This window comes from Ascaphus truei, chromosome 4 (genome assembly GCF_040206685.1).
Source record: "Ascaphus truei isolate aAscTru1 chromosome 4, aAscTru1.hap1, whole genome shotgun sequence".
In the NCBI taxonomy this organism is placed as follows: domain Eukaryota; kingdom Metazoa; phylum Chordata; class Amphibia; order Anura; family Ascaphidae; genus Ascaphus; species Ascaphus truei.
In genome coordinates, this window is record NC_134486.1 from 60,824,562 (window position 1) to 60,838,292 (window position 13,731).

The following is a 13,731-nucleotide window of genomic DNA, read 5'->3' on the forward strand; positions in this document are numbered from 1 at the left end:
TGACGTCATCAGTTTGACGCGAAATTTGGCAGTCAGCTGTATTTAAATGCTGTGTATACCGTGTAAGAGCACTTCTTGATAAAGTGCACAGGCACGAAACGTGTAGAAGGGTTGCAACCCTCGTTTTTATGACTTCCTAATAAAGATTTTTTTGCAAGACCTGCTCTTTGCCTTGATCGCTGTGCGCTGCACACTCTCTACTATTGGACTTCTTATCCCTCACAGCAGCACGCGTTGGAAGGGAAACTCTGGAGGCTCTGAGTACCGTGAGTACATCACCTAGGGCTAGCCCAATGAGGTGGGGGAGGGTGTCTCTGGGCAACCTACCCCAACCTTCAGGGTAACCTTAGTGCCCCCTTTTAGGCTGAGTACTGACACAATTTGAATGCATTAATACCTAGTGTGTACTCCCTTCCTCTCCGTATATCCACAGCACTGTTGAGCTCCATTGTTTCGCCAAACTCTGTTTCAAAAGAGGAAGCTGATATCACTTTCTAAATGGTTGCTGTAACAAAAAAAGGATAAGTACATTTTAACAAAAAAAAAAAAAATGCCCAAAGCTACTTCCATTGTGACAAAAATACACAATGCAATACCTATATATCTCTTGTAAAAAGGGTCATTTAGTTTAACCCTTTGGCCAAAGCATCTTAAGCCTGCTGCCACTTACAAGGCATGACCGAAAGCAGGTTCTAACACTTACCTGGGTTAAAATTCTTATTTACCTGTATAATTACTGGAAGAATGATCACATTGGATCTGTCATAACCTGGCAAAATTAAACTGACCTGCCAACTTGGAAAGTAGGGTGGGGCAAGCTTAAACCTTGGGGGGGAGGGGCCATACCCTCCCATAAGCAACTGAGACCAGCTGCACACAGTTAGCAAAATACACAGATTCCCAACAAGCTCTGAGAAACCCCAACCATTACCACATAATATATATATGCATATAAGTGTCAAAAGGAGTGCTAGTGGGCGTGGCTAAATGTATACATCAAAAAACAAAAATGCCCAAAGCTACTTCCATTGTGACAAAAATACACAGTGCAATACCTATATATCTCTTGTAAAAAGGGTCATTAAGTTTAACCCTTTGGCAAAAGCATCTTAAGCCTGCTGCCACTTACAAGGCATGACCGAATGCAGGTCCTAACATTTTTCTCATAGCTTGTTGGGAATCTGTGTATTTTGCTAAGTACATTTTAAAAAATCATTAAAAATGGCATTAGGAGTTAAAAAAATGCAAATAGTATTATCTAATACTATAGAACTGAATTATTTAAAAAAAAATATTGCATTTTTCATGTTTTGCTGCTTTAAAAGCAAAAGCAATTGGTTAGTTGTAGAGGTGAACACAATAAGTGGTTCTTAATACTTCATTTATTGTGATACAGAGAACATCAACATTCTTTAGGCATACACATTAAAAAAATAGTTTTTTAGGGGCATATATATTGAAAAAATGATCTTTTCTTGGATACATTATCTATTATAAGCTTTATGCACTGTTGTGGCAATAAATAGATGATTTGATTAGCATACATACTGTGCTGAATTTAATTGTCAAGTGCTGTAGTGAACACTGCATTCCTGACCAGATACAGTATTTAAGGGTTTCAGAGGCAAAGACAAATTAAATTATATTACATTTATAGTATTTATTACTCTTTAGCCTTTTGTTTTATCGGTGTGTCTCTTACCTGCAAGCAACAGAGTAGAAATTGCACAGGTAAGTGGAAAGGTGAATGGAAATACTTCTTAAATGATTGTATTATAAATTAAGAGACTGGTTTTAGATTAAAAAACATATGGGTAATTGGAAAAATGATTGTAAATTGAAGCTGCGGTTGCTAATTTGAATAATACTAAATAATATTCCATTTCTCTCTCTTGAATTAAATCCTAGGTGTCACTGCAACTTATAATGTCCTCCTTATCTGGTGTGAATTTAAGCCTGGATGCCCCTGAAACTCATACAGTACTTAATTTATTTTGGTAAAAAAAGAATAGATGTAACAACAGCAAAAAAAACAATAAAAAAGTATATAATATACAGGTTTCAGCGTGTTAATTTTTTATTTAAAAAGACCACTTTCTATGGGCACCCTTTGTTGGTTTCACTGCATTGTATATACTGTAGTCTACATCAAATCCCCAAATGGCAATTGCAAATGATTTTTTTCATAATATCCATAAATGTTAAAAGGTTAAACTCGCCTCTAGAGAGAAGAATGGTTCTCTCAGAATTAGAAAAGAAACATGCTGACATATTTATTGTGCATGAAACTTTCCCCATCTCCATGGACCATTTTAGATGTAAAGACAGAATATTCTCACAACATAGAATACAAAAATCAGAGAAGCCCTGACAGCAACTAAATGATCAACTATTGGGAATTTCTGAGATCAGGGGAGATGTCATGAAAGACATTGACACCTATACCCATATTAACTCCACCAGCCAGGTCTCTATAGATACACTATGGTTAGTGCATAAAGCAGTAATTAGAGGGAAACTCATCAGTATAGTTTCAAAAAGGAAAAAACTAATTAGAGAAGATCAACTCTGAGTAAACAGTTATCATCCCTTGAAAAAGCATACTGCACTAACCCTGTCTCAAAATACTAGAAACCAAATTAATCAAAACTAAAGCAAAACTAATTGAAAACACAGAAAAGGCCATGAGATGGACTAGACAGATTTGTTGTGAAAGGGGAAATAAAGCAGACAACCTTCTAGCAAATTGATTGAGGAACAACATTTCCAACCATAACATTTATGCATTTAAAAACAAAAAAGTCTCTCTTAAATATGCTTCAGACGATATTAACAAAGAATGTGTTAAATTCTACCCTCATTTATATAATGTTCCACAACCATTCTCCCAACTAGGAGAAGAAAGCGGTATTATCGATTATTATCTCTCAGGAATGTTGGTTGCCTGCTCTAGATGCTGAGGCCACAGATAATCTAGGACTTCCCATACCTTCAGACAAAGTACTATATATGATCCAGCTAATAATAAACTCTAAAGCACAGGCCCTGATGGATTTACTAATCTCTATTTAAAAAAAACGTGCTCCATTTCTTATCCCCCATTTAATTAAGCTACAGTATTCAATTACATTTTACATGGTTCATCTTTCCCAGCAGAGATGTTGTCTGCTTGTATAACATTAATCCCTAAGGAGCGGAAAGATCCAACTTTATGTGCAAGCCAAAGGCCAATTGCCCTCATTTATATCCATACTAAGTTATTTGCTTAAAGTCTTAACATATATTTAGGAGCTCTGGTCCACCCAAACCAAATTGGTATAACCCCAGAAAGGCAGGCCACTGTCAATATCCACAGTCACTAATCTAATACATCACTGTAATACCACAGTGACTTCTACACTAGTGTTGGTCTCAAATGCAGAAAAGACCTTTGATAGAGTAAACTGGGCTTTTATGTTGCAATTCCTTATAGAACTAAATTGCGTAAACCATTTAATAATGATGTCAAGGCCCTATATACACCCACCTCTGCAATGGTTTAAACCTTAAGTCACATATTGCAAGCATTTTCTATACAGAATGGAACCAGACAGGGTTGCCCAATCTCTCCTCTTTGCACTTTTTGTGTAGGGTCTGGCAGCAGGGGTAAAATTAAACACATGGATTAAAGGTAATCAAATAAATTGTGAGATTTACAACATTACTTTATTTGCAGATGATGTATTAATTTAAATCTCTAATTCATTGGCTTCCATCCCTGCCCTCTTAATTTAGATATTTGTCCAATTTCATAATTAATGTGTGCAGATCTGAGGCTATCACTGTACACATCCTCCAGACATATTGGACTATTTGGAAGGGCTATACAAAATCAACAGGGGAGATAATAGTCTAAAATACCCTAGGGAACTTATCTCCATTGATTTTGATGGTTTGTTTGACTTAAACACTTCCCCACTTTTACACAGATCAAAAAAGGTATGTGAACTTGTCAGGATTATACGTTAGCTTGGATGGGGAGAATTATCTCTATAAAAATGAATGCATTGTCATGAAAACTGAATGTGTTCCAAGTTCTCACAATAGTTGTCCGTATTCCATATATTAGAGTCATGGAGAACCTCCAATTTCACCTAGAATGGGTTTAAACCCAAGATTACTTAGATGTGTGATTATGTGTAGACCTCCTCTCCAAGGACGTCTTGTCTAGATTTTATACGATACTACAAAGTGTTAGACTGAACTAACTTATTTATTGGTCCTTACCAAGAGGTCAAAAGCCATGGGTGGCCATAGTGTGGGGTTCATATACAGGACTTTAAATCTATTCTTTTTACCTACAAATGGGATAAACAACAAGGGGTTTACTCACACACAGCGGCGGATATTAAAAATCCACTGCCCCAGGGCACAGCTGCTGCGGCCGCCTCCTTGCTGTCGCCCCCGTCCTCCTTCTGAATCACAGCATCAAATGATGCGGCGGACGTCACCAGCGGGGTGTCACACTAAGTCACACTGCCATGGTAACGTGACATAATTTGACGCTGCGACGTCGTGCTGCCATAGCAAAAAGACGCCGTGACGTCCGCGGCTTCATTTGACGATACGATTCAGGAGGAGGGCAGCAGGTAAGGAGGCACGTGCAACAGATAAAAGGACTTCCCATAAGGCCAGATAGGCCAGAGAGCACAGCAAAAGTATATGGGGGTGTCGCCCCCAATTTTTGCTGCCCTAGGCCTGAGCCTAATGGGAAGTCTGCCACTGCTTACACATCTGCTATTGCCCACTCCATGGGGGCTTTGGAATCCTATATAATCAATAATGTTTCATCCCTATCCACTAACTCCAATTTTAGATAACAGAACATGTACACTTATGTCTATAGAGAAAAGAAATCCCTTAATGGTGCACTACTACCAGAGTAATGATGAAATATTACTAGATAATAAAACTCACATTTTATTAGGCATGATTAAAATAATTACAGCACGGATATTTAACAAACAGATAAATGTGCTCCTAAATACATTGAATTGTAAAAAGGTGTTCATTCCCTGTACTGTGTACCAGATTTTGGAGCAGTTTCTTGTAAACAACAGTAACTGCAAACAGTGTGTTCTGGTACCCTGGTTGTCTGGAGGGCTTTATTTAAAGCACCAATGTTTAGCCTTTGCACAACCTTAAAAGTGTACAGTGGATCTGGTTACAAGTGTGGCCCTGTGTGGTTTGGGCTATAGGTCTGCCCTCCTCCTGGCGGTAATCCCTGCGTAAGGGCAGGTTGCCAGGATCAATCATGGGTTTTCCCCACTTAGGCCAGTACACTGAGGCAGTGAAGGCAGGTCATCAGGCTCTGTGTCCAATCAGAAGACACAGGGGTGGTGCTTGTTGGAGCTACTTAGAATATTGCCACTTCCTATTTAGAGGAGTCTGTCCCTGGAGTGAGAGGGACAAGGGTGACACAGACCAAGCTGCCAGGACTGGCAGGCTTGAGGCCTCTCTCCGGTGAGTGAGAGAGTGCACCCCATACCTCCTACACTACCTAGAGGGTAGGAGAAGAGCTAGACCCACACTTGGTGCCCTTGGCCGGGAGTGAGGTCAGGGACATCCTGAGGGAAGACAGCCTGCAGTGTAACCTGTCTACTGAATAGAGAAGAGACCAATAAAGATCTTGCACTTTTACCTATACTCCTGCCTGAGAGTGAAGTGTATATTGGGAGGAGGGGAAGGAGAACTCTCTTGTAGGTACTTCACCCCATACAGCTGGGGGCTGCATGAGATGGAGACGCTGCACCAGTAGAAGAGACGGAGGCACAACCCCAGAAGCCTGTCCTGTTCTCCCCCATGTCATCGCGGGAGACTCAGGGCCCCCTGTTGCCAGCAGGTATGCTTCACACAGAGACATGTGGCCTGAGCATTAGACTCAGGTGGGTGACTGACTGACTGACTTGGTGGGTGACTAACTGACTGGGTGGGTGGGTGACTGGGTGACTTTCTGGGTGGGTGACTGCCCCCTATACATTTAAAAACAAAAACCACCACCCCAATACATATACAAAATACCCGGGGGGTAAGGGGAGGGAGCACCAACACGCCTGACTGAACCCCACAGGGGGCCCGGGCGTGGCCTGGATGGGGTAAAATATGGGCCGGGGGGGGGGGTAAATATGGGCCTATGGGGGGTTAAATATGGCCCTGGGGCTACATATACACACATATAGGCAGTGCTTGACAAATCCCCCAAAAATCTACTCGCCGAACCAAAAAATCTACTGTCCACCTAGCCCCGCCCCACTTTTAAAAAATTGAATAAATTCCTAATAAGAATTATGTGCGAGTGTGTGACTGTCTGGCTGGGTGATTTGCTGACTGGGTGGTTCACTGACTTGACTGACTGGGTTGGTGGGTTTGTGGATGACTGACTGACTGACTTGATTGACTGGGTGGGTGGTTGACTGACTTGGTTTGCTGGGTGGGTGGTTGACTGATTGGGTGGGTGACTGGTTGGGGGGATTGACTGGGTGGGTGACGGGGTGGGTGGGTGAATGACTGGGTGACTGACTGGGTGGGTGACTGGGTGGGTGACTGGGTGGGTGACTGACTGACTGACACTTGATTGACGTGACAGACTGACTGGGTGGATGGGTGACTGGGTGTGTGGGGGGTGACTGAATGGGTGGGTGACTGATTGACTGACTGGGTGACTGATTGGGTGGGTGGGTTGGTGGGTTTGTGGGTGACTGACTGGGTCGGTGACTGACCAAATACATTTTAGAAAGACCCCCACCACCCCAATACATATACAAAATACACCAAACACCCCAATACATATACAAAATACACCAACCACCCCAATTCATATACAAAATACACCAACCACTCCAATACATATACAAAATACATCCACCTCCCCAATACATATACAAATTCCCCCACCTCCCCAATACATGTACAAAATAATTCGGGGAAGGGAGGGGGCAAGGGGAGGGGGCAAGGGGAGGGAGCACCAATGCGCCTGACTGAACCCAACTGGGGGCTTGGCCGCGACTGGCAGCAGGGCATGGCCAGAGGTGGGGGAAATTTGCAGCACCGGCCAGGGCCCCCCAGCCACCGGGCCCGGGACACCAACCCCGGCAGATCCCCCCCTGTTGGCGGCCATGGGTAAGTGTGATATACTTCCAATACGCAAATGCTCTAAACTGCCTGTTTGGCGCGTGTAGCAGCGATATGGTACGTATGTAGCAGATGTAGATGCGTTTAGCCCTCTGTGCTGCCATTGTGTAGATAGGGTATCCCCCTGATACACTGACCTGCCAGCTGAAATAGTGACACCGCCAGGGGTTTTGAATTAAGTAATTAGACGTATTTCCCCTCAGTATAGCATGAGAGGTGGATTCTCCACTAGATTTATTAGTTGAAAAGACTATATATATATTGATATATTGTCCTATGTTTGTTTCCACTACACATTTTTAAGAGTAGCCGTGTCCCCCTCTGCATGTCACCCCCCTCACCTTGCTGGTGATCACAGGGGCCGCCGAGCCCAGTGGCGGTCCCGTCGGGCAGCCGCAAGAGTGGGGGCGGTAGGATCCTGCTTTGGGGGGTTGCCGGGGACGCGTGCGGCCGGTTGCTAGGGCCGCGATCGCGTTGCGAGGTCTCCCGGCGCTCCCGAAGCAGGGCGGCAGGGCGTTGCCATCTTCTATGTGGTTGCGCATGCGAAATGGGCTCCCTCACCACTGCGGCCACTACGGAGGTTGGCGCATGCGCAGGACAAGCGCGCGAACAGGAGCCAATGAAAGGAGGACTCCAGCTAGGGACTACAAGTCCCATGAGCCTTAGGGGACCCCACGTGACGCCAGGGAGCCAATAGGGCTGCAGCATCTCCCTGCAGAGGAGATTAGATACATTTCGCAGGCTCTGAGCACGTTAGTCAGTCAGCGCCAGGAGCAGCTAGGGGAAGGAGGTAGGGTGCAAGAGTCAGTGACTCCCTGCACTACGCCAGCAGCCCCCTAGGCCCCAGATAGCCCTGAGTCACTAGTAGCATTGAGTGTTGTAGGGACAGGCCCTAGGTTAGGGACCCTGCCCCTTACTACCCAGAGTCAGTTAGGGACACAGCGGATGCTGCGCGTCCATTCAGAGGTTTGGGCTCAGACCTCCGTTGCAGCAGCCATCCGGGTGGGATCGCCCCGGACGGTAGTTCCTGTATTCATCAGCCTTTGGATCCTTTGTGAAGCTCCTTGGCAAGCCCGGGCACTGGAGTGCTCGGCAGGTAATCTTCAAGTGCACCAACGATACCATCTATTCATACAAGACATAGTGGCTGCGCAGTCACACACATACTAATCTCACTTGAGGGTGGAGGACATATTGGGTGGGGGAATACCCGTTACATAAGGTTGTGCAAAGGCCGAGCATTGGTGCTTTAAATTAAGCCCTCCAGACAACCAGGGTACCAGAACACACATTTGAAGTTACTGTTATTTACAACAAACTGCTCGTAATCTGGTACGCAGTCCAGGGAATGATCCCTTTTAAAATTCACTGTATTTAAGAGCACATTTATGTTTATTACGTATCCGTGCTGTAATTATTTTAATCATGTCTAATAAAATGTGAATTTTATTATCTAGTAATATTGCCTCATTACTCAGGTAGTAGTGCACCATTAAGGATTTATTTTCTCTATGTGCATACAGTTAGTTTACATTTTATGTTATTCTCATAACATCCCAGGTAGCGCACACCATTGCATACGGCACATTTAGAGATCGAACAAGGTCCCTCTTTTTCTGTTTTCAATTTTAGATAACCTAAAATTGGCAGGGAAGGTTTGGCTGCAATTACCACAATTAGAAATTTCTCTGATAAAGATATAATCAACCTTTTTAGTTTCTTTAATGACCGCCTTAATGTTCCACATTGTCTCATTTTTCAATATTTGCAACTGAGACATTTTGTTTTCTCCCCAGGAGTTAAAGACCATTCTAAACCTTTATCGACATTTGAAGTCCTCTATTCCAATGCCCACTACAACAAAGGGACTATATCCATACTGTACCAGCTCTTGGCTTTACAGAATGAGGTGAAGCCAACCTTCATGATGCAATGAGAGAGGGATTTAGGATTGGAATTAGACCTAGAAGACTGGGAAGACATTCTTGAAGTTACTGCTCGATCATTAAGAAAACTAATATTACAATTCTTCATAGCTGATATCCAACTCCTTGAAAGCTCCATAGTATTTCACAATCAAACTTTGTCATGATAATGCCAGGAAAATATTCAGTATTTTAATAAACTGGCACACAAATGGTTAACTTGAGTTCCAAGTTACAACTTAAAGATACATGTATTGTTTTATGTCAGTGCCAGTGACCCAGCCTGGTTTTCTGTGTTTGTCTAGAAGTGACGTAATCGGCCTGGTTTTGGAAAGTGGGGTAATTGAAACATGAAGTCACAACTTTTTCTAACAGTAGAAATAAGCAAGAACACTATTAATATAACTTAAAAGGGATTCCTTGGTGTTCTGGAAACCCCAGAGGGTGTGGCCAGGGACATATATTCCACATGATTGTGTAAATGTACAGTACTAAATTTACTGATATTGGGGATCTGACAACAATTAGCAAGAATAACAAATATGTCTTTGTAACACTTGCGATCTGACCAGTTAAATGATGCTAAACAATCCACGATTGTTAGGGTACAAAGGTCAGACATTCATTTGACTCTCAGAGTTAGGCGTAAGCCAGTGAAAAAGCATCTCTTTTTTTTTATGCAGCAAACTCACCTGAACACATTGATAAGGGTCACATTATTGTTGGAGCTACAGGGATAAAGATCATGGGCATTTTTCTTTTTATACTCCGGCTTATTTGATTAAAAAGAATAGCTATTTTTATCCTCAAGCCATACAGGTGTCACTGGAGATTAATGGATGGGCAGGAAGGGGGGGGGGGGTTTTAAGGACATGCCCAGAAGATGGGCATATGCTGTGCTCAGTGCAGGAGAGTTTTACAATAAACATTCAATTGGGCTGTGAAATTAGAATTCAACCAATGGAGTGTCACTGCTGTGATACATTTATTCTCATATTTTCCACTGTAATAAATAAAAGAAAGAAAAGCTCCCTATTATCTCGCACTGACCAGAACACCCTTAACTGTATTAAAAATATTTTTATTAATAAATTGATTAAAATATATTTTGCAGCGAGGTATACAATGAACCAAATGATTTAAAACAAATAAAAAAAGAAGGAGGTGTCTGTGTGCTATATGTAGACGACAGTGTGCATGGGGAATAGCTATTAATCACTGTCTTTTCCCACGGTTATGCTATTAGACTAGCCGTGGTAATAGCCATTCCTATACAATTATAAGTCGTCAGATAACTACTCCTATATAGCTGAGAGTGTTGATGATTGAAGAGGGCTACTAGCTCTGTATGTCTATAACAGTGTTTGTATGTGGGGTAATGATAGGACTAATGTGAGATCTGCCTCAACCATATATTAGTCCATACCTCTCCTCTATGTACACATACACAGTATCACCAGACCACCAGGTGCAGAAATAACTGAGCCTGTAGGTCTGTTATTTTCCACCCAAGACCGTTGGAGAAAACCTAATATGTGTGCTGACGTATGTTAATAAATTCATATCTTGCAATATTTGTTTTTGTAATCTTTTTTCTGTAACTAAGCACTGTACCACTTTTGTACAGTATATTAAATCTAAAATGTAATACGTTTTGTCTTTTGGGCTCTAATTGAACTTCGCACACTATGAAGAGCGCAATTACATTTTCGGACACGTTTTGCTACAATAGATTATTGTGTGCTAATTATATATTTTTCTTGGTATACAGGGAGAAAAAACCTGCAGGTTCAATTTGACACCTATTTTTGTTTTTGGCAGCATTAAGGTTATATTTGTGATGGATTGAGGGGAGCTATTACTAATTATTTGCGGCCCTTCGGGGAAATTAATGAGTCAGCTAGATATCTGCAAGTATTAACCCTTGTCACATGCTCACAGGTGTGCCGTTCGTGACACTCTCAAACATTCTGGAGGGCATGTGAGAATTTGAAGCAGGGGAACCTGGTTCAATTCCCGGTATCGGCTCCTTGTGACCTTGGGCAAGTCACTTTATCTCCCTGTTCCTCAGGCACCAAAAACATAGATTGTAAGCTCCACGGGGCAGGGACCTGTGCCTGCAAAATGTCTCTGTAAAGCGCTATGTAAAACTAGCAGCGCTATACAAGAACATGCTATTATTATTATTATTATGAGGAACGCTTTTAAACCTCTTGTGAGCATGCCTACAAATGAAATCATACGGGAAGAAAATATGATCAGTAATTAAGAGGTAGTGGGTTTAAATGTCCCCCCACCTGGGTTAGATAAATACAGTAGCAAATATTCTGCATTTAATGTCAGCAGCTACTGTAGGTGTGAGATAACAAGGGCTTGGTGTAGTACCAATCCCCCTGCAATAAGCCAAGCTAATGGTTAAAAAGCATAATTTAAAAATCATGGCAAATATACACATTTCTGTTGAACCTTAAGTCACACTTTATTTCCTTAACATCTTAATAGTCTCTGCAACTATCTGCTTGTAAGTACAGTGATGTAACATATGAAACCTGCACAGTTATACTATATAGCAGGGGAGCGCAATCCTGTTCCCCTGTGCCCCACTGCCGATTGTCCCCCCCTCCTCACGCCCTCCCTCCTTCCTTGTCTCTGGCATTCTGGCGTCATGACGTCACATTGTCATGGCAACGCAACGTCACATGTCCCCGCAGCGTCATTTGACACGGCGTTGCCATGGTCACGTGTCTTCAGCAGCCGTCAGAGCCAAGGCACCATAAAACTTCAATAGTCAAATCTATTCTGTCTGCAGGCCATATTCCTAAGACCTGGAAAACTGCTAGAGTTGTCCCAATCTTCAAAAGTGGGGACAAAAACACTGTCTCAAACTACAGGCCAATCTCCCTTCTCCCAATTCTATCCAAAGTAATGGAAAATGTGTTCACTCACCAATTAAGCGATTACTATAACAAGACAAATTTCCCTAGCCCATTCCAATCTGGCTTTCGCCCCAAACACTCCATGATAACAACCCTGCTAAAAGTTTGCAATGAAATTTGTGTGGAATGGAACTGGGACAACTCACTAGTGCAATATTCCTAGATTTTGCACAGGCTTTTGATACTGTTGATCATGTTATCTTGCTTAACAAACTCCAGTGCTCTGGAATAGGGAAACATGGTTTAAATTGGTTTCATTCCTACCTATCAGGTAGATCCCAACATGATCCCAACAATGTTATATGCACTCAGTCATAGCCTCTACGACCTTGAACACATACTTCAGTCTGACTTTTTGAGACTTGAAAATTGGATTTCTCAAAACACTGACAAGACTATAACAATGGTATTTGGGACCAAGGCTAACATTTTAACGTTTCCAATGACTAAGCTCTAGATTAGAACCTAGGCAAATACCACCCTAACTCCTTTTACTAGTTTTAAATACTTGGGCATATGGTTTGACTCCCATTTAACATTTGGGATGCACATTGATACCCTGACATCCAAAACCTATGACAAACTAGCTGTACTTTACAGGAACAAATTCTCCCTAAGTCTGCTGGTCAGAAAGCGTATCGCACAGCAGATGCTAATGACAATTATTGACTATAGTGACATAGTATACGGCTCGGCACCCCAAACCCACCTTAGCAAACTTGACACCCTCTACAATTCAATATGCTGTTTTGTTCTTCAATACAACTACAACACAAATGACTGTGAAATGCTCAAAGAACTAGATTAGTCATCACTTGAGTCTAGGTGCAAAGTTCATCTTTCCTGTCTTGCTTTCAAATACTTTCTGGGCAAGCTACCAGTCTATCTGAACAAGCTCCTCACCCCTACCACATGCAGCACTTATCTGAGATCTGACACCAAAAGACAGTTCATGGTCCCAAGGTATCCGGCTGCTCCTCCTTCTCTTACCATTCATTCCCTTAGCAATCAGCCACTAAGTTAATGAATATTATTAATCATTATTTTTAAACTATAGCTTACCATTGGTTGGTAGCCCCAGTGACAATCAATGGTTTTATGTTTAAAAAAAATGTTTATTCTGTTTTATTTTTATATATGTGTATTTTATTTTGGTTAATTCCAAAAACCACTTCTAGCCCCATTTGACTAATATGGATCTTGACCATGAGTCTAGAGGAGGGTAGGTTTTTTAATGGGAGTGTAGTGGGGTGGGTTATGTGGGTAGCTCCCCCAGGTGAAGATAGGTAGGCCTCCTAGGAGGTGGTGGGTGGTGGGAGTGGTTAACCCCTTCCTTAACTTAGTGGTTAGTAAACCATTGCATGGCAATGCTTTACTAAGCAGTATGGTGGACATGGGGGTGAGTAGTGTAGTTTTATGTTTATACAGTATGAACTCCTTTGTTACTCTTTGTGGTCAGCTAGTCATGGTAACCTATGAATTGCTGACCCATGGGCTATTAAGGGATTAATATAAACTGTACTGTATTTTAACAACTATTTTATCATCTATTTCAGGTTGGTTTAGCTTATCTGGCCTATGTATTTGATGGTCAGTATATTGGCCAATATATACATAGGAAAGATAGGGCTAACATCAGCCTGGAGTAGGTGATAAATTATTTGCGGGATTTCTGGGGTTCATCCAGTTCCGATAAATAT

At 42.1% G+C, this 13,731-nt stretch overlaps 2 protein-coding genes across 3 annotated transcripts in view; one reads left to right on the forward strand and one right to left on the reverse strand.

The window, feature by feature from the left end:
- The window catches only part of GTF2A1L (general transcription factor IIA subunit 1 like), a 409,851-nt gene extending 400,857 nt beyond the window's left edge, over positions 1–8,994 (forward strand). The window contains exon 11 of one of the 2 annotated variants that reach the window (XM_075595847.1): positions 8,967–8,994. In XM_075595847.1, the coding sequence (XP_075451962.1) occupies positions 8,967–8,973 (7 nt within the window). In that variant the 3' untranslated portion in view covers positions 8,974–8,994. The remainder of the gene's footprint in view (positions 1–8,966) is intronic. The other variant, XM_075595849.1, reaches the window with a different exon arrangement.
- The window catches only part of LHCGR (luteinizing hormone/choriogonadotropin receptor), a 177,673-nt gene that overhangs the window by 133,136 nt on the left and 30,806 nt on the right, over positions 1–13,731 (reverse strand). The window lies entirely within an intron of this gene.